Raw genomic sequence first — 21,379 nt, forward strand, 5'->3', positions numbered from 1 at the left:
TGACCCACTGGAATTGTGATACAGTGAATTTTTAAGTGAAATAATCTGTAAACAATTGTTGGGAAAATTACTTGTAGATGTCCTAACCTACTTGACAAAACTATAGTTTGTTAACAAGAAAATTGTAGAGTGGTTGAAAAACGAGTTTATGACTCCAACCTAAGTCTACGCCGGTTGGTCATGGCCCATCCACATATTTTTTAAAACATATTCTTATTCCATCCCTTTAGTTAGATTTGTGTGTATTAGGTAGTTGTGGAATTGTTAGATTACTTGTTAGATATTACTACACTGTTCGAACTAGAAGCACAAGAATTTTGCTCCACTCGCAATATCTGCTAACCATGTGTATGTGAACAATAAAATGTTATTTTATTTATATAAAGGTCCCACAGTTGACAGTGCATGTCAGAGCAAAAACCAAGCCCTGATGTGGAAGGAATTGTCCGTAGTTCCGACAGGATTGTGTCAAGGCACAGATCTGGGGAAGGGTACCAAAAAATGTCTGCAGCGACCCTAAGCACACAGCCAAGACAACCCAGGAGTGGTTTCCCTACAAGTCTTTGAATGTCCTTGAGTGGCCCGGCCGGAACCCGGACTTGAACCCCGACCTAACATATCTGGAGACCTAAAAATAGCTGTGCAACAATGCACCCCAAACAACTGGACACAGCTTGAAACCACTTGAGAGGATCTGCAGAGAAGATTTGGAGAAATTCCCCAAATACAGGTGTGCCAAGCTTGTAGCGTCATACCCAAGAAGACTCAAGGCTGTAATCGCTGCCAAAGATGCTTCAACAAAGTATTGAGTAAAGGGTCTGAATACATATGTATATGTGATTACATTTTTTTTTCTCTTTGCAAACCTTTTTTACTTTGTCGTTATGGGGTAGTGTTTAAATTGATGAAAAACTATCAGACATTTTATAAGTCTGTAAAGTAAATGTGGAAAAAGTGAATGAGTCCAAATACTTTCCTGAATGCACTATATATACACACACACAAACACAGAGAAAGAATACTACATGCTTGTCAACCATGTATAAATGTTTGGTAATGTAATAAAAATCACAACCAGTGCAGAGTTCGAGTAGCGCAGTGGTCTAAGGCACTGTATCTCAGTGCTAAGAGATGCGTCACTACAGACCCTGGTTCGATCCCAGGCTGTATCAAACCAGCTGTGAGCAGGAGTCCCATAGGGCGGCGCACAATTGGCCAGCATTGTCAGGGTTGGGGGAGAGTTTGGCCGTCAATGTAAAATAAGAATGTTCTTTACTGACTTGTCTAGTTAAAAGGTTAAATAATCAAAGATCACAAAAAAGCAATACAGGCTTCTGGACTGAAACAAATCATGTGGTCTCTATGTAATTAACTTTAATTAAATGGCATGTTTATAACAATAGTATCAGAGTTACCTTTACATAAATTATCCTCTTGTTCCAAATCAAGGAATACACCACAAACACAAAGCAAAGAAAACTGACGATCTTTCAGAATTTATTATCGCCTACTGATCATCAGGACAATCATCGGAGCAAATAAAAAAATGGAATAAACTGGTGTTTATAACCTCTTAGACATAAGGTCCCTTGTTTGGGTGGTTCTGGTACCGGTTCCGAACCTGCGTGATGTAGGATGTGAAATCTAACACCACTTGAAGCTGGGATGTCCCTTCTACCATTTCAATCACTCTTCCAACTGTCCAACTCCTGGCTGAACCCTATATCAGAGCTACTGACAAAGCACATGCCTGCAATCCTTACATCATAGCGCAGCAGGAGAGTAGTTTCATTACAGTAGCACATTCAGCGATCGATTTATAGCCAATAATCTAAAACAATTAATACATTTTAAACAAGAAAGAATAACATGGAGAGTTCCTAGCGAGTTCATGAAGGCAATCTAGAGCACTGTGAAACTTCCACAGCGATGGGGGCAAACACTTTGATCAAGAGAAACCTGTAGAAAATATGCACGTTCTCTAACACTAAACATACAAATATGATATTTACAGTTATGAGGTGAACTCATAATTTTATAATTTATTTATGCTATTTAGAAAGCACATAAGTCATTTCAAGCATTATTCATACAATTTTGTTTAAAAGGAAATCCATAACATATTTGTACTGTGTACCTGAGCTTGTGTCCTCAAAATTGACCTCAGCAATTTAACTTCAATTTTTTGACCAGAAGTGAGATTACCTTTCTTTGAGTATGCAACATTACTAGTTATCATTTATGGCCCTCATGATAATTACTTTTGGGGATTATGTAGCTTACATTGAACTGGTTAAATGCAAATATCCATAAAACAAAAGAGCAATAATATTAACAAAAGAGCTCCAAAAGTATTGGGACAGTGAATTATGTTTTGTTCTTTTGGCTCTGTACCTCCAGAATTTGTATTTGAAATGATACAATGATTATTAGGTTAAAGTGTAGACAGTCAGCTTTAATTTGTATTTTTATCCATATGAACAGTTTAGAAATTACACTTCTTGAACATAATCCCCTAAAATAAGGGGGGTGGAGACTAAAAGAATTGGTACAAATTCCTTGTGTGGTAAAAGTAGTCAAAAGTGTAGTATTCGGTCCCATTGTCCTAGCACATATTGATTACAACAAGGTTGTTACTCTACAAACTTGTTGGATGCTACAATGATTAGGGATAGTCCTGAATAATGAGTGAGAAAGCTAGAGTACAGACGCACAAGTATCATGCCCTCAAGACATGCTAACATCTTACCATTACAATAACAGGGGAGGTTAGCATTTTGAGGGGGTATGATATTTATGCCTCTAACTTTCACTCATGAATCACAATTCATTCAGTTTTATCCGTAATCATGGTAGCCACTAATATAGAAGAAATACACTATTCTAATTTATAATAAAAGTGACAATACATTATTTACCATGAATTTCTATTGAGCACAAAATACCCTGACACACAACCAAAACAAACAGCAAACACATCCAGTCAAGCTTAATGTAAGCATTGCATGCTGGGAATATGGGACCAAATAATTTAACCATTCCCTTAAAAATGGGGGGGGGGGGGGGGGGGGGGGATATGTACAAAAAAATCCTGTTTTTTCTAAGTGGTTCACCCGATATGGATGAAAATATCCTCAAATTAAAGCGGAGTCTGCACTTTAACCTCAGTCGTTGTATAATTTCAAATCCAAAGTGCTGCAGGAGAAACAAAACGTGTCACTGTCCCAATACATGGAGCTCACTGTGACCCAACTGGAGGATTGTTAAAACATTGCAGCGTTATCATAAACATGGGGCAAAATGTAGTTAGAATTTGATGTCACACATCGATCACTGACAAAAGAGATCAGACATTTAATTCATAAGAGTAACAGAGTTTCATGAAAGGTGCTATGTTAATATCATTTAGGTTTATGACGTCTAAGCAGGTGTTTGGAAAGGTTGGACTTGCGAGCAAAGCTGAGAAAGCAGTGGGGGCAGGAATAACGTTTCCCCTTGTGGATTTTCATGTGGCCGTTCACATGACTCTGTTCATAAAAGCTTTTCCCACACTCTTGGCAGGAGTATGGCTTTACGTCACGGTGAGTGTGGGTCCTCATGTGCAGGGTCAGAGAAGCAGAGCAGATAAAGCGTTTGTGGCATTCAGAACATTCAAATGGCCTCTCCCCAGTGTGGAGGCGCTTGTGTTTGGTTAGATCTCCAGACTGAGTGAAGCTTTTACTGCACTCGGTACAGGTGTATGGTTTCTCACCTGTGTGAGTGCGCTGGTGGTTCTTCAGGTGGTCGAGTCGGGCAAACTGCTTGTCACACACTGTGCAGTGGTAAGGCCTCTCACCGGTGTGTGAGCGCAGGTGTATGTTCAGCACCCCAATCCTTATGAATTTCTGCCCACAAACCCCACAATGGTAGTTTTTCTGGTTGCTGTGGATCTTCAGATGCGTCTTCAGATAACCTTTGTCAGCAAAGTCTTTACCACAGACAGTACATTTGAAAGGTCTCTCCCCGGAGTGTGTGCGCAGGTGAAGCTTCAGACTCTCCCTGTATGCAAACTTCCTGTCACATTGGGAGCAGGAGTACTTCCTCTCACCAGAGTGAACAGTCATGTGCTTCCTGAGGAGCGACTTCTGCTTGAAAGCCTTCCCACAGTCCTGACATTTGAATGGCTTGACCCCATTGTGTATTAACAAGTGATAACGGTAAGCGCTGGTATCTGAGAAGCGCTTGCCACACTCCTTGCAGGCATAAGGCTTTTCTCCAGTGTGGATGCGCATGTGAGTGTTCAGGCTCGTAGGAGTAGTGAGGATCTTGCCACAATCTAAGCATTGGAAGCCAACTTCCTTAATGCCCATCTGTTTAGCGTCCTTAGGTTTACTGCCCTCTGGTTCGTGACACCGGTGAGGCCCCAGGCCCCAGCAATTCTCAAAGCTCTTCTCACAGTCTGCGCAACTGATGTGTCCATTGATGAGAACAACGGCCATTTTGTGCAAACTCTTGCAGTGCTTCAGCAGGCTGCCCAGGTACTTGAATCTGCGGGAGCACTGTGGGCAGGTGTGGAATTTCTCCTGTACCCTGTGAGGACGGCCAGTTCTCCGGGGAGGGGCAGGTTTCTGGGGACGGGCAGAGGGGTGGGCCTGGCGGGTGTGGATGTCTAGCTGTCGTGGTGTATGGAACATGCAGCTACAGTGGGCACAGCTGTGTGTGGGGCCGTACACTATTTTACTCTTTGAGACTTGGCTTCTCAACATGGCCAGGTACTGCTTCTGGTGTTTGGTCTTGATGTGGTTCTCCAGGAAGTAACAGTCAGTAAAGGAGATGGTGCAGTGTGGACAAGGAAAGAACTGGGGAGAACCTGAGAGCGAGGGATAGAGGGAGAAGAGATGGGTACGATAAGAGGGGAGAAAAAAATGGCAAATGTAATTTCTCATTCAATAGTCCTTGCCAATATTAATATGAATGTTCCAGTAACCATCACCCATTTAAACTGCACTGTTGGGATTAGACTGGAGTATGTTAAACAGTATGTCCTGCCTCCATGGTTGTCTTCATCCCTCCTGACATCCGTCACCTCCTTCACCAAACACACTTTAATGTCTCTCAGAAGTGTCTTAACCACCACCTTATGGATTAGAAAGATACAGAAACTACAAGTATGTATTAACAATCTTAATGATCTTACCACAATACTAGGCACATTAGAAAACACTAATCCTACTTACCTCAGCCAACCTGGTTAGCACTACCACAGGATCCTTGTGGAATGGACTAGAATCTGAATGATGCTTTGAACTGGTGCTCTTTGAGAGTGCTTGGGTACAATCTGATTCATATCTGCCGGTGGAGTCATCACCTGACTGTGGGTCATGTTCTGTTTGTGTTATACCCAGGTTTCCATGGCGTTTAGTCCCCATGGTTTTTTTGTGCAGTTGCGTAGTTTTTGAACGTTGTTTGATCTTCATCTTGTTGACTAAAGTGCATCTAATATCCTCCTTACTGGCATTGAGGGAAAAGAGAAGCAGTTTCAGGCTGATGCTCATGAACAAAGATGAGCTAGACTAGGTCAGGAAACGCAAGGGAAACTCTTTTCATGGCACTTCGACATTTGTGTGACTTTTTCGTAGCAGGTTAGGAGAACTTAGACAGCAGGGTAGGATAATTAAGGTAGCAGGTTAGGAGACTGTGGTTAAGGTTAGGAAAAATCTTTCCTTACATGCTATGAAAATCACTGTATCGAAGTGCCATGAAAAGAGTATCCGGGACCAAAACAGCCTAGACACACACACAAACACTGCAGACTTAGGCTGATAGGCAATGATGATTACACACAATTCTTCATTATTAGCCAAAACTTGAATCACTCAACAAAAAGGCTAGTCGTCTTAAATGAATGGCACAGGCATTTATTTTATTAAATCACTACATAATAGGCCACAGGATTCTATTTGAGCAAGGCATCTACACCTTGTGCTGAAGAAAATAAAAGGCCACTAAAAGGTGCAGTTTTGTCATACAACAATGCCACAGGTGTCTCAAGTTGAGGGAGTGTGATAATGGTTTCAACTGTACCGGGCAGATGGCAGACAGCGTGTACGGTGTGTGGGTGAGCGGTTTGCCGATGTCAACGTGCCCCATGGTGGCGGTGGGGTTATGGCATGGGCAGACATAAGCTACAGACAATCACAACTTCATTTTATCTTTGGCAATTTGAATGCAGAGAGATACCATGACAAGATCCCGGGGCACGTTGTAGTGCCATTCATGCACCACATTCAACTCATGTTTCTGCACAGCCCCATGACATAAGGATCTGTACACAATTCCTAGAAGCTGAAAATGTCCCAGTTCTTCCATATCCTGAATACTCAGACAGGTCACCCAAATGAGCCTGTTTGGGATGATCTGGATCGTTGTATATGACAGTGTGTTCCAGTTCCAGCCAATATCCAGCAACTTCACACAGCCATTGAAGACGAGTGGGACAACATTCCACAGGCCACAATCAACAGCCTGATCAACTATACGAAGGTGCACTACACCTACATGAGGCAAATGGTGGTAACACCAAATAGACTGGTTCTGATACACCTTTTTTGTATGTATCTGACCAGACAAATATCTGTATTCTCAGTCAAGCAAAATTAATCGATTAGAGCCCAATTAATTTATTTCAATTGACCGATTTCCTTATAACTCAGTGAAATCTTCGAAATGGTTGCATGTTCAGTGTATTTTCTTAATACACACAGCTTTGCATAGTTAATTGTTTAATTCCAGCGTTCACTTCCAGCATTTGAATCAATTCTTCATTTCCTGAACTAACGTCTAATCACTTACACACGAAGGTTTATTTTGCCATAGAATACCGATTAAAATGTTGTAGTTATTACGACCGTTTTTACTGGCGATAAAAACGCCAGTAAGTCATCACTGAATAATTTAAACTCAACAAAACATTAAAGTGTTTAACCGTAATTGTTTACCTAGTGTAAACAACTCATTTAGACCTGGCGTTTATTTGAAACAGGCGTATATTTGCTGACATGTGTGCCGTTGCTCAGTTATTAAAGAGAGACAGGCAGCTATTTCAAACGGCGTTTAATTGAAGTTACGGTTAAAGCTGTCTAGAATCTAGCTAGAAGATGGGAATTTTTTGTTGAAAACGGAGTGAATTAGCTACAAAAACACAGCATGTGGCGTGGTTTTGGTGAAACTTGGATAAACCAAATTACGCAGCTTCTTACTTAGCTTATTTAGCTACAATTGACAATGGTCACCCACCTAATGTTCGACTTCATTATAAAGATTTCAACGATGTGAGTAAACATTTGTTTTCTACACAAAACATTCACGGACAAAATAACTTCACTTACCTTCTTCGATTCAAACCAAACACAGTGACCGGAAGAGCTCTGTTTGCACTTCCTTGGCGTGGGTGTAGATTGACCAATCAGGTAATCATGTAGAAAGATTGTCTGCTGATTGATGAGGATTTTAAAAGAGACACTCGCAGAAAAGTGTGGGTACCTACTGACCTGAAAACAATGAGCCAATATAATCTAAATCTAACCCTTAACCTAATTGTAACCAATTCTGAAATTAAATAGCCTATCGGTTTGCACTGCAGGCCAGCAGTGTCCATTATAGGGTGCGTTCGTATTGCACTCTGGAGGGCGTATCTAAATTCAGAATATTTGTTTATTTTTTTGTTAAATGTAACCCTTTTTACTTGCCCTAGCAGAGCTGGTTATACGGTTTTCATGTTATCCAGAGCGTTGGTGACTGTAACTGTGCTGCTGGCAACAACTGAATTAAGCTTTTTTTTTTTTGCCGTTGTTTGCTGACCTTGCCCTATTCAACCGGTGTTGAGCGTCCGAAAATTCATCAGTTATAGAGCGAATTTTCGAACGCCTTTATAAAAAAGAAAAAAAAGAAGCCTATAGTCGTCCCCCACTGATGATGTAACAGGATAAAATGGTCTTCAACCAAAGAATTTGACGCTAATTGTTTGTAATTTATGTATGCTTGTGTTCCCTCATGTGCTTTATGTATTGATTTGTTGTTAATAAAAAATACAATTTAAAAATAAAACAAATCATTTGACGCTATTTCAATGAAATGTGTTGAAATGACATGAATTGCATAAAATTAGTCCACCTCAACCGATATCTCTCTTATTCTATGCACAAGAAACATGCACAAGAAAACCAGAGGTGTGTCATCTTTCCTGGACTTTTAATATTGTCACCTACTACTCATTACCAGGACAAAGAGTCTGCCAGGCAACCATCTTCTGTACATCACTGTTCCCTAATAAAAAAAGAGTAAATAAAACATGTCAAAAATAAAAAGGGTTAAAAAAACACGTAAACTAACAAACAAATACAAGAACAATGTAACCAGTCTAATAATGTTTGTGCCCAAACTCGAAGGTAGCTGAAAATAGTGCTTCCATTTTCCTTAATTAGGAGCAATGCTACTATACAAGAAAGCTGTTATTTTTGTTATATATTTGATTAAATACATGTAAATGAGAAATCTGAATTACCAATCATTTTGTAGTCTAATGGTTGTTTTGTGTAGTGTATCCAGTAGCACCATTCAGATTGTTCCAAAATAATGGGGGGATTCATCTTGTAGTGAGTCATATGAGAAACGGAAGAAAATGTTCTTCTTAAGAGTGCAAAAAACATCTAACAAAAATGTAACACACCCTCCTTGAAAATAAAACACCTTTTTCATTCATGTTATCTTTCACCAGGAAGATGTCGCTTTGCACATATCTTGTCCCTTTCCTTTGTCTCCATTATAATCTGACATAATTTCCATACAATGTTTTGTTCCACATAATGTAATTGCTTTCTTGTTCCATTTGTCACAAGACAAATCACAAAAAATAATTACGTTTTAATCAAAGCTCTCACTGGCTGATAAAATCATCCAATCGAGAGAGCCAAAATAAAAAAAAAGGCATATAAGTTAACATACAGTTCATATCAAATAACTGAAATAAAAAAAACTAAACAATACATAGTGTGTTATGTTATCCACTCATAAAATGGCTACAGGGACAGAAGTCTGATAACCTAGTTAAATCCTTCATTTGTAACAAAATCTATTTAAAACAGACATCAAATGTGTCAAAAGTTTTGCTTTGCTAAATATGTTCTCCATAAGCCTCACAATAGGAAACGATACACAACAGGATTGTTAAGTGTATTTCACAAATGCAGAAGAACTGGAGACAGACGAGCAGAGAAACAAATACAACAGCAACCGATAAAGAACCATGTAACAGGTCCTGTGAATGAACATGTACAAATATACACTTCGGGTTTTGAGTGAATAAACAGACACGTAGCTTAAAAGCCTGCCATATATGAACTTATAATTAATTTCACTCATCATTACTGCCATGATATAAAAAAACATCTGGCAAACAATCATCACTTTCTTTATTCCTATTCTGTCAAATCGATGTTGCACATCCTGGCGGACTAAGCCTTCCATCTCTTGTTTTTAATGGTAATGTTTGATTGCTACTTTCTGGGGTATAAAGCACATGTTCGCCCCCCCTCTCTACATAGCCATGGTGGTGAGGTGCTGATGCCTTAGCAGGACTTTGCGCCCCCTCCCACCCCGGGTGGGCCCCTCAAATGCCGTGACCACAGTACTCCTGGAGGTTTTGCCAAAGTGTGACCAGGGCGGACCCCAGGCAGGCGCGGTTAGGGGCCAGGATGCCCCCCGGCAGCTGGATGAGGACGGTGGCCACCCCGGCCATGCCGTCGTCCGTGGGCTCCAGGGTGATGGGCCCCACCTTGAAGGTGGAGTAGGAGAAGCCCATGAGCTGGGACAAGAAGGGGTCGGAGCGGCAGAAGTGCTGGTAGCCGCTGTGGGAGGATGGGTGATGGTGGGGGTGCGAGGCCGTGGTGTTGGTGGGGACATAGTGGTGGGTGTTGAGGTAATGCAGGGGCAGGTGTTGCCCACTGTTGCCCCCTCCACCCAGGGTAAGGTGGTGGTTGTGGTGGACGGTGGGCCGGAGCCTGGCTCGTGTTTGTAGGAGACGGCTCCAGCACTCCCCCTCTAACCAACTACAATGCCCCCCAGCCTGCCTTGCTAACGACAATGCCCCTCTGTGGAGGGCAGGTAGATGAGCTGGGGCTCCTCTGGCTCCAAATAGACAGTGAGCTTAGCGAAGGGCCTGGATGCCATCTTGGTCATTTCCTGGATATGACGCCTCTGCTCTCGGCGGAAGTCCATGAACTGCTTGATCTTCCAGAGGAGGACGCAGACGGAGAGGAAGAAGCAGGAGAAGAAAACAGAGAAGACAACGAACAGGTCGATGTGAGCCTGGTCCAGGCGGAGGAAGAGCAGGCCCTGGGACTCACACGGTGATATAGGAGATGAGCCCCTCTGCCTTGGCCTCCCGTACCTCCCTGTCTGCCCCCTGGGGCTTGGTGTGGAGCTGCAGGGGGGTGTTGGGGAGCATGGTCCCACCCAGGCTGGATGAGGAGTTGGCATACACCTTCATAGGTGACGGAGGTGTCTCCTTATCCCCTCCGCTCGCCCCACCTCGGGCCACCGACTCGTCCTCGATCTTGATGGCGTTGATGCCTGTGTGGAGGTCCACTTCCACGATGAAGGTGTCATGGGAGTTGGACACGTACACCTCCACCTCCCCGAAGTTCACGTCGATGGTGAACTTTGGCTGGGCATCGAAGAAGACAGTGCGTCCCTTGGGCAGATTGCGGTTGGTGGGGGTCGACGCAAAACACTCATTGTCCACGTTGAACTGCCGGTAGCACTGTTGCTCGTTTACTGGTGTGCCATTGAACGAGTCTTTGCACTTGGCGCACTGCGTGGAGGATTCCAGAGAGGGAGAAGAAACAAGAAATACAAGTGCAAGAGAAATGCAGTTAAATGACATCCAAGATGGTATACCGATTCCTACACAGTGAGTGTCTAGCTTGCACATAAATCTCTTTAATTACTTGTTACTTTATTTCTTATTCTTATCCGTATTTTTTAAAACTGCATTGTTGGTTTGGAGCTCGTAAGTAAGCATTTCACTATAAGGTGAACACAGTGAGAAGTGTAAGCCCCTGTATTTGGGGTTGGCAAGGGGATATGCCAAACCTTTCGGGAGTTCTGCAGGGGGAAGAGTGCAGTGTGTCTGTCCCGGGACGAACACAAGAGGGCGCTAGACCACCCCAAGACCACCCTTTGGACCCAAACAGCGTAATTAACTCACTGTCTGTTTTAGTTCATTTTTTGTTCTTTCCATCTTGCTTTGAGTTTATTATTAATCACACCTGTGGTATTCGGAGCATGTGATTAATAATAAACTCAAAGCAAGATGGAAAGAACATATAAATGAACTAAAACAGACAGTGAGTCACTTTCCAAACAGAGTAGCAGCAGCTTGCATGTGAATGGGTGTGTAGAGTCAGTATAAATGTATGTGCATATAATGTGTGAGTGAGCAGATGATGGAGTGAGTGTTTGTGTGTGTGCGTTGGAGTGACAGTGTGTGAGTGTGTAGGGCCCTGTGAGTGTGCATAGAGGGAGTGCAAATATTGAAATGAAAGGTCAATAAATATACAAGACAAACTCAGTTTGTGTAGTTATTTTGTTAGCTAATTATCAGTCTTATTGTTTGGGGATAGAAGCTGTTGAAGAGCCTGTTGGTGTCAGACTTGATGCCTTCCTTCCACACCTCCTAATATAGATGTCCTGGATGGCAGGGAGCTCGGCCCCAGTGATGTACTGGGCTGTCCCAAAACCCTCTGTAGCGCCATAAGATCGAGGTCGGTGCTATTGCCATACCAAGCAATGATGTAGCCAGTCAATATGCTCTCAATGGTACAGCTGTAGAACCTTTTTAGGATACTATGTATGTATACCAACTGAATATGTAGCCGTGTTTGCAGAACAGGTGGAGTGGTAGTACTGATGATTGTGATGATGTAATGATGATGAGGTTGTGTGTGTATTGCTGTTGAGGTATCCAAGTGCTACTTCTTCTGCCGTTAATGATGATTGTGACGTGTGGCTTCCTACCGGCTGAGAACGTAGCCCTGCTTGCAGGTGCAGTGGTATCCCTGGGTCAGGTCATGGCAGTCCTGGGTGACGTTACAGTGGTGGTGGCCGTTGGCACACTCATCCTCCTCTGGGCAGTGGAGGAAGGACCAGCTGTTGTTTCTCTGGGGACACACTCCCTCACCCACACCTGACACATGCACGCACGCACACACACACAGGGGAAAGTGAGGAGAAGAGGTAACTTGAAATAGTTATTGGGAATAGAGAATATAACCCTAAATGATGGACAATGAAGTTATATTCTATAAAGCTCTTATATTTTATAAATATATATACACTACCGGCAAAAAGTTTTAGAACACATACTCATTTAAGGGTTTTTCTTTCAATTTTACAATTTTCTACATTGTAGAATAATAGTTTAGACATCAAAACTATGAAATAACACATATGGAATCATGTAGAAACCAAAGCAATCTGTGATCCAACTCAACCCAAACCATCTCTATTTGGTTGAGGTCGGGGGATTCGGGGGATCCTTCTTGGTAAAATTGCCCTTACACAGCCTGGAGTTGTGTTGGGTCATTGTCCTGTTGAAAAACAAATGATAGTCCCACCAAGCCCAAATAGCCACGCTGGTTAAATGTGCCTTGAATTCTAAATAAATCAGACAGTCACCAGCAAAGCACCCCCACACCATAACACCTCCATGCTTTAATGTGGGAAATACAGATGCGGAGATAATCCGTTCACCCACACCACGTCTCACAAAGACACAGCGGTTGGAACCAAAAATATCCAATTTGGACTCCAGACCAAAGGACAAATTTCCACCAGTCTAACGTCCATTGCTCGTGTTTCTTATCTCAAGCAAGTCTCTTCTTATTATTGGTGTCCTTTAGTAGTGGTTTAGTTACAGCAATTCAACCATGAAGTCCTGATTCACACAGTCGCCTCTGAACAGTTGATGTTGAGATGTGTCTGCTTACTTGAACTCTGTGTAGCATTTATTTGGGCTGCAAGATCTGAGGCTGGTAACTCTAATGAACTTATCCTCTGCAGCAGAGGTAACTCTGGGTCTTCCATTCCTGTGGCGGTCCTCATGAGAGCCAGTTTCATCATAGCGCTTGATGGTTTTTGTGACTGCACTTGAAACTTTCAAAGTTCTTGAAATGTTCCTTATTGACTGACCTTCATGTCTTAAAGTAATGATGAGCTGTTCTTGCCATAATATGGACTTGGTCTTTTACCAAATAGGGATTTCCTCTGTATACCCCCCATACCTTGTCACAACATAACTGATTGGCTCAAATGCATTAAGGAAAGAAATTCCACAAATGAACTTTTAAGGCACACCAGTTAATTGAAATGCATTCCAGGTGACAAGCTCATAAATCTGGTTGAGAGAATGGCAAGAGTGTGCAAAGCTGTTATCAAAGCAATTTGAAGAATCTCCAATATAAAATGTGTTTAACACTTTTTTGGTTACTACATGATTCCTTGTGTTATTTCAGTTGTCTTCACTATTACTCTACAATGTAGAAAAAAGTCAAAATAAAGAAAAAGCCTTGAATAGGTGTTCTAAAACTGACACACACACACAGTGGATGAGGATCTATTATTCAATCTTAAACTATATTCTAAAAGGTCTATTCAATTCTGTTCCCTTTACCGTCGAAGGCCTCGAAGCTGGCAGCACACCAGGGCCAGGCGATGCAGAGAGCACTGGGTGAGCAGGTGTTTGCCTAAACTGCTGCCCTTTGTGAATATTTTGCCACACTCCTTGCATTCGTAAGATTTCTCTCCGGTGTGGGACATGCGCATGTGAGTGTTCAGGCTCATAGTTGTGAGGATCTTGCCACTCGGAGCAATGGAAGCCGACTTCCAGACATATCACAGGCTTAGTGTCCTTAGGTTTATTGCCCTCTGGTTCATGACACCAGTGAGGCCCCAGTCCCCAAAAATTCAGGTACAGGAATCTGCGGGCACACTGCACACTTATCCATTTTAAAGCAAGGTTGTAACGTAACAAAATGTGGAAAAAAGTTACAGGGTCCAAATACTTTCCGGAATGCCCTGTACATACACACTGAGAGAATGAATACTGCATGCTTGTCTACCATGTTCAAATGTTTGGTAATGCAATAAAAATAAACCAGTGCAGGTCAATGACGGCTTATGGACTGAAACAAATGTGGTCTCTATGTAAGTAACCTTCATTAAAATAAATGTTTATAACAATACTAGGGGAGTGACCTTCACATAAAGGCTCCTCTTCTTCCAAAAATACAGTACAAACCAACAACAAAACTGACGATAATCTTTCAGAATTTATTATCGCCTACTGATCACCAGGTCAATCATTCATGAAACCATCTTCTGTACATACGTTCTTAATTTTTATACAGAGCAAACAAAACATTTTTTTGTGTGTGTTTATAACCTCTTAGACATAAGGTCCCTTGTTTGGGGGACCTGTGTGGTTCTGGTACCGGTTCCAACCCTGCGTGATGTAGGATGTGAAATCTAACACCACTTGAAGCTGGGATGTCCCTTCTACCATTTCAATCACACTTCCAACTGTCCAACTCCTGGCTGAACCCTATATCACAGCTACTGACAAAGCACATGCCTGCAATCCTTACATCATAGCGCAGCAGGAGAGTGGTTTCATTACAGTAGCACATTTAGAGATTGATTAAGAATGAAAGGAGTGTTCCTAAAAAGTTAATATAGTCAAGCTAGAGCTCTGAGATGTTTACAGCGATGGGGGTCAGACATTGTGAACAAGAGAAACATACAGAAAATATGAATTCTCTAACACTAAACAATTATGTAATTTAAAGTTAAGGAAGATGATATCTTAAAGTCATTTTATAATTTAAGCAATATTTAGAAAGAATAAACACTTCAAAGCCCTATTCATACAATTTTGTCAAATAGAATTGTATCATTTGTACTGTGTGTACTTGAGCTAGTATCCTCAATAGTGACCTCAACAATCTATACATATTTTTAACAAGACAGTAAGATTTTTTTAAACCTTTGAGTATGCAACATTACTAGTTATCATTTATGGCCCTCATGATAATTACTTTTGGGGATTATGTAGCTTACATTGAACTGGTTAAATGCAAATATCCATAAAACAAAAGAGCAATAATATTAACAAAAGAGCTCCAAAAGTATTGGGACAGTGAATTATGTTTTGTTCTTTTGGCTCTGTACCTCCAGAATTTGTATTTGAAATGATACAATGATTATTAGGTTAAAGTGTAGACAGTCAGCTTTAATTTGTATTTTTATCCATATGAACAGTTTAGAAATTACACTTCTTGAACATAATCCCCTAAAATAAGGGGGGTGGAGACTAAAAGAATTGGTACAAATTCCTTGTGTGGTAAAAGTAGTCAAAAGTGTAGTATTCGGTCCCATTGTCCTAGCACATATTGATTACAACAAGGTTGTTACTCTACAAACTTGTTGGATGCTACAATGATTAGGGATAGTCCTGAATAATGAGTGAGAAAGCTAGAGTACAGACGCACAAGTATCATGCCCTCAAGACATGCTAACATCTTACCATTACAATAACAGGGGAGGTTAGCATTTTGAGGGGGTATGATATTTATGCCTCTAACTTTCACTCATGAATCACAATTCATTCAGTTTTATCCGTAATCATGGTAGCCACTAATATAGAAGAAATACACTATTCTAATTTATAATAAAAGTGACAATACATTATTTACCATGAGGGGGGGGGGGGGGGGGGGGATATGTACAAAAAAATCCTGTTTTTTCTAAGCGGTTCACCCGATATGGATGAAAATATCCTCAAATTAAAGCGGAGTCTGCACTTTAACCTCAGTCGTTGTATAATTTCAAATCCAAAGTGCTGCAGGAGAAACAAAACGTGTCACTGTCCCAATACATGGAGCTCACTGTGACCCAACTGGAGGATTGTTAAAACATTGCAGCGTTATCATAAACATGGGGCAAAATGTAGTTAGAATTTGATGTCACACATCGATCACTGACAAAAGAGATCAGACTCCCCTCCATTTAATTCATAAGAGTAACAGAGTTTCATAAAAGGTGCTATGTTAATATCATTTAGGTTTATGACGTCTAAGCAGGTGTTTGGAAAGGTTGGACTTGCGAGCAAAGCTGAGAAAGCAGTGGGGGCAGGAATAACGTTTCCCCTTGTGGATTTTCATGTGGCCGTTCACATGACTCTGTTCATAAAAGCTTTTCCCACACTCTTGGCAGGAGTATGGCTTTACGTCACGGTGAGTGTGGGTCCTCATGTGCAGGGTCAGAGAAGCAGAGCAGATAAAGCGTTTGTGGCATTCAGAACATTCAAATGGCCTCTCCCCAGTGTGGAGGCGCTTGTGTTTGGTTAGATCTCCAGACTGAGTGAAGCTTTTACTGCACTCGGTACAGGTGTATGGTTTCTCACCTGTGTGAGTGCGCTGGTGGTTCTTCAGGTGGTCGAGTCGGGCAAACTGCTTGTCACACACTGTGCAGTGGTAAGGCCTCTCACCTGTGTGTGAGCGCAGGTGTACGTTCAGTACCCCAATCCTTATGAATTTCTGCCCACAAACCCCACAATGGTAGTTTTTCTGGTTGTTGTGAATCTTCAGATGCATCTTCAGATAACCTTTGTCAGCAAAGTCTTTACCACAGACAGTACATTTGAAAGGTCTCGCCCCGGAGTGTGTGCGCAGGTGAAGCTTCAGACTCTCCCTGTATGCAAACTGCCTGTCGCATTGGGAGCAGGAGTACTTCCTCTCACCAGAGTGAACAGTCATGTGCTTCCTGAGGAGGTACTTCTGCTTGAAAGCCTTCCCACAGTCCTGACATTTGAATGGCTTGACCCCATTGTGTATTAACAAGTGATAACGGTAAGCGCCTGTACCTGAGAAGCGCTTGCCACACTCCTTGCAGACATAAGGCTTTTCTCCAGTGTGGATGCGCATGTGAGTGTTCAGGCTCGTAGGAGTAGTGAGGATCTTGCCACAATCTAAGCATTGGAAGCCGACTTCCTTAATGCCCATCTGTTTAGCGTCCTTAGGTTTACTGCCCTCTGGTTCGTGACACCGGTGAGGCCCCAGGCCCCAGCAATTCTCAAAGCTCTTCTCACAGTCTGCGCAACTGATGTGTCCATTGGTGAGAACAACAGCCATTTTGTGCAAACTCTTGCAGTGCTTCAGCAGGCTGCCCAGGTACTTGAATCTGCGGGAGCACTGTGGGCAGGTGTGGAATTTCTCCTGTACCCTGTGAGGACGGCCAGTTCTCCGGGGAGGGGCATGTTTCTGGGGACGGGCAGAGGGGTGGGCCTGGCGGGTGTGGATGTCTAGCTGCCGTGGTGTATGGAACATGCAGCTACAGTGGGCACAGCTGTGTGTGGGGCCGTACACTATTTTACTCTTTGAGACTTGGCTTCTCAACATGGCCAGGTACTGCTTCTGGTGTTTGGTCTTGATGTGGTTCTCCAGGAAGTAACAGTCAGTAAAGGAGATGGTGCAGTGTGGACAAGGAAAGAACTGAGGAGAACCTAAGAGTGAGGGATAGAGGGAGAAGAGATGGGTACGATAAGAGGGGAGAAAAAAATGGCAAATGTAATTTTTCATTCAATAGTCATTGCCAATATTAATATGAATGTTCCAGTAACCATCACCCATTTAAACTGCACTGTTGGGATTAGACTGGAGTATGTTAAACAGTATGTCCTGCCTCCATGGTTGTCTTCATCCCTCCTGACATCCGTCACCTCCTTCACCAAACACACTTTAATGTCTCTCAGAAGTGTCTTAACCACCACCTTATGGATTAGAAAGATACAGAAACTACAAGTATGTATTAACAATCTTAATGATCTTACCACAATACTAGGAACATTAGAAAACACTAATCCTACTTACCTCAGCCAACCTGGTTAGCACTACCACAGGATCCTTGTGGAGTGGACTAGAATCTGAATGATGATTTGAACTGGTGCTCTTTGAGAGTGCTTGGGTACAATCTGATTCATCTCTGCCGGTGGAGTCATCACCTGACTGTGGGTCATGTTCTGTTTGTGTTATACCCAGGTTTCCATGGCGTTTAGTCCCCATGGTTTTTTTGTGCAGTTGCGTAGTTTTTGAACGTTGTTTGATCTTCATCTTGTTGACTAAAGTGCCTCTAATATCCTCCTTACTGGCATTGAAGGAAAAGAGAAGCAGTTTCAGGCTGATGCTCATGAACAAAGATGAGCTAGACTAGGTCAGGAACCGTAAGGGAAACTCTTTTCATGGCACTTCGACATTTGTGTGACTTTTTCGTAGCAGGTTAGGAGAACTTAGACAGCAGGGTAGGATAATTAAGGTAGCAGGTTAGGAGACTGTGGTTAAGGTTAGGAAAAAGCTCTCATTACCTGCTATGAAAATCACTGTATCGAAGTGCCATGAAAAGAGTATCCGGGACCAAAACAGCCTAGACACACACACAAACACTGCAGACTTAGGCTGATAGGCAATGATGATTACACACAATTCTTCATTATTAGCCAAAAGTTGAATCACTCAACTAACAAGGCTAGTCGTCTTCAATTAATGGCACAGGCATTTATTAAATCACTCTACATAATTAGGCCATTAGAGACAGGATTCTATTTGAGCAAGGCATCTACACTGAACAAAAATATAAAAGGCAAAAAAGTGTTGGTCCTATGTTTCATGAGCGAAAATAATAGATCACACATTTTCCATGTGTACAAAAGGCTTATTTCTCAACAAAAAAATATGCACATTTGTTTACATCCCTCCTTTGCCAAGATAATCCATCCACCTGACAGGTGTGGCACATCAAGAAGCTGATTAAAACAGCATGATTACATTTACATTTTAGTCATTTAGCAGACACTCTTATCCAGAGCGACTTAGTCATGAGTGCTTACATTCCATAGTTTTTTTCTCTCTCCGTATTGGTCCCCTGTGGGAATTGAGCCCACAACCCTGGTGTTGAAAGCAACCTGCTCAACCAACTGAGCCACATGGGACCATACACATGATCATTACACAGGTGCACCTTGTGCTGAGGAAAATAAAAGGCCACTAAAAAGGTGCAGTTTTGTCATACAACAATACCACAGGTGTCTCAAGTTGAGGGAGTGTGATATTGGTTTCAACTGTACCGGGCAGATGGCAGACAGCGTGTACGGTGTGTGGGTGAGCGGTTTGCCGATGTCAACGTGCCCCATGGTGGCGGTGGGGTTATGGCATGGGCAGACATAAGCTACAGACAATGAACAGAACTGCACTTTATCGTTGGCAATTTGAATGCACAGAGATACCGTGACAAGATTCTGAGGCATGTTGTCATGCCAGTCATCCGCCAAATTCACCTCATGTTTGTTCACAGCCCCATGACGTAAGGATCTGTACACAATTCCTAGAATCTGAAAATGTCCCACTTCTTCCATGGCCTACATACTCAGACATGTCACCCAATGAGGCTGTTTGGTCTGCTCTGGATTGTTGTGTACAACAGCGTATTCCAGTTCTCACCAATATCCAGCAACTTCACACAGCTATTGAAGACGAGTGGGACAGCATTCCACAAGCAACAGCCTGATCAACTCTATATGAAGGAGATGTGTCGCAATGCATGACGAAAATGGTGGTCCCACCAAATATATTTTCTGATCCACGACCCTACCTTCTTTTTGTATGTATGTATGTGACCAACAGACAAATGTGTATTCCCAGTCATGTGAAATTCATAGATTAGGGCCCAATACATTTATTTCAAATGACCGATTTCCTTATAACTCAGTCAAATCTTAGAAATAGTTGCATGTTCAGTGTATTTTCTTAATGCACACAGCTTTGCATAGTTAATGGTTTAATTCCAGCATTTTAATCAATTTCTTCATTTCCTGAACTAACGAGTTATCGCTTACACACTAACGTTTCTTTTGTTTTAGTATGCGTATTACATTTTAAATGAATTTGACTGAAATTATATTTGAAAATACATGTTCTGCAGTTCTTACTTACGCCACGGTTTGTAGGGATATGTACTAGCAGTCTCTTTCTGGCGACAAACGCTAGTAAGCCATTACAGAATCATTTAAACTCAACATATCAAAACATTAAGTGGTTAACACGAATTGTTTACCTAGTGTAAACAACTCATTGAGACCTGGCGTGTATTTGAAACAGGCGTATATTTGCTGACGTGTGCAGTTGCTCGGTTATTAAAGAGGGACAGGCAGCTATTTCAAACGGCGTTTAATTGAAGTTACGGTTAAAGCTGTCTAGAATCTAGCTAGAAGATGGGATTTTTTTGTTGAAAACGGAGTGAATTAGCTACAAAAACACATCATGTGGCGTGGTTTTGGTGAAACTTGGATAAACCAAATTACGCAGCTTCTTACTTAGCTTATTTAGTTACAATTGACAATGGTCACCCACCTAACGTTCGACTTCGTTATAAAGACATCAACGATGTGAGTAAACATTTGTTTTCTACACAAAACATTCACGGACAAAATAACTTAACTTACCTTCTTCGATTCAAACCAAACACAGTGACCGGAAGAGCTCTGTTTGCACTTCCTTGGCGTGGGTGTAGATTGACCAATCAGGTCTGCTGGTTGATGAGGATTTTAAAAGGGACACTCGCAGAAAAGTGTGGGTACCTACTGACCTGAAAACAATGAGTCAATAAAATCTAAATCTAACCCTTAACCTAATTGTAACCAATTCTGAAATTAAATAGCCTATCGGTTTGCACTGCAGGCCAAGAGTGTCCATTATAGGGTGCGTTCGTATTGCACTCTGGAGGGCGTATGTGAAATCAGAATATTTGTATATTATTTAACTGTCATATTGCCCTTTAGTAAATTCAGAGCTTTTCGCTGTCGGAGCGCATGCTGGAGGCTCTGGCCGAGGAGTAGGGTTGATCCGAGCCTTCTGACCTCAACGGCACCCAAATTAACTGGATAAATAGATAACACCGCACTCTGGCCATTTTACTTGCTCTGGCAGAGCTGGTTATGCGTTTTTCATGGTATCCAGAGCGTTGGTGACTATAACTGTGCTGCTGGCAACAATTGAATGAAGCTTTTTTTTGCCGTTGTTTGCTAACAACAGCCCTATTCAACCGGTGTTGAGCGTTCGTAAATTCATCAGTTATTCTGCGCTCTGAAATGGGAGATAGCCAGAGCGAATGTTCGAAGGCTTATAGTCGTCCTCCACTGAAGACGTACCAAGGATAAAAAATGGTCTTCAACCAAGGAATTTGACGCTATTTCAAATATTTGTGTTGAAATTACATGAATTGCACAAAATTAGTC

General features: G+C 42.0%; 1 protein-coding gene across 5 annotated transcripts; it reads right to left on the reverse strand.

Annotated features, from left to right (window-relative positions):
- Positions 1-1,352: 1,352 nt before the first annotated feature.
- LOC109886720 (gastrula zinc finger protein XlCGF57.1) lies at positions 1,353-20,793 on the reverse strand. 5 transcript variants are annotated; one of them, XR_004202508.1, is made up of 5 exons: positions 20,588-20,788; positions 17,964-18,237; positions 17,776-17,863; positions 15,080-17,596; positions 1,353-2,209 (listed from the first exon to the last, which is right to left on the reverse strand). XR_004202508.1 is itself a non-coding variant. In XM_031787139.1 (4 exons), exons 2-4 carry the CDS (start codon positions 5,454-5,456, stop codon positions 3,402-3,404), a joined length of 1,776 nt encoding a protein of 591 aa, XP_031642999.1. In that variant the 5' UTR covers positions 5,457-5,490; positions 20,588-20,777; the 3' UTR covers positions 1,353-3,401. The 5 variants fall into 5 exon arrangements, 4 of the variants coding, with proteins under 4 accessions (XP_031642999.1, XP_031643001.1, XP_031643002.1 ...); XM_031787139.1 differs by lacking the exons at positions 15,080-17,596; positions 17,776-17,863; positions 17,964-18,237 and adding exons at positions 5,029-5,116; positions 5,217-5,490 and having other exon boundaries at positions 1,353-4,849; positions 20,588-20,777; XM_031787141.1 differs by lacking the exons at positions 15,080-17,596; positions 17,776-17,863; positions 17,964-18,237; positions 20,588-20,788 and adding exons at positions 5,029-5,116; positions 5,217-5,490; positions 7,368-7,853 and having other exon boundaries at positions 1,353-4,849.
- Between the last annotated feature and the right edge of the window lie 586 nt (positions 20,794-21,379).

The sequence above is a fragment of the Oncorhynchus kisutch genome, linkage group LG13 (assembly GCF_002021735.2).
Source record: "Oncorhynchus kisutch isolate 150728-3 linkage group LG13, Okis_V2, whole genome shotgun sequence".
Lineage (NCBI taxonomy): Eukaryota > Metazoa > Chordata > Actinopteri > Salmoniformes > Salmonidae > Oncorhynchus > Oncorhynchus kisutch.

Coding starts and splice junctions, on each gene's coding strand:
- LOC109886720 (XM_031787139.1), bottom strand. CDS start 5,456: ATGAAGATCAAACAACGTTCAAAAACTACGCAACTGCACAAAAAAACC. Junction 5,117..5,216: donor TGCTAACCAGGTTGGCTGAG/GTAAGTAGGATT, acceptor CTAATCCATAAG/GTGGTGGTTAAGACACTTCT. Junction 4,850..5,028: donor GGATGAAGACAACCATGGAG/GCAGGACATACT, acceptor CCTCGCTCTCAG/GTTCTCCCCAGTTCTTTCCT.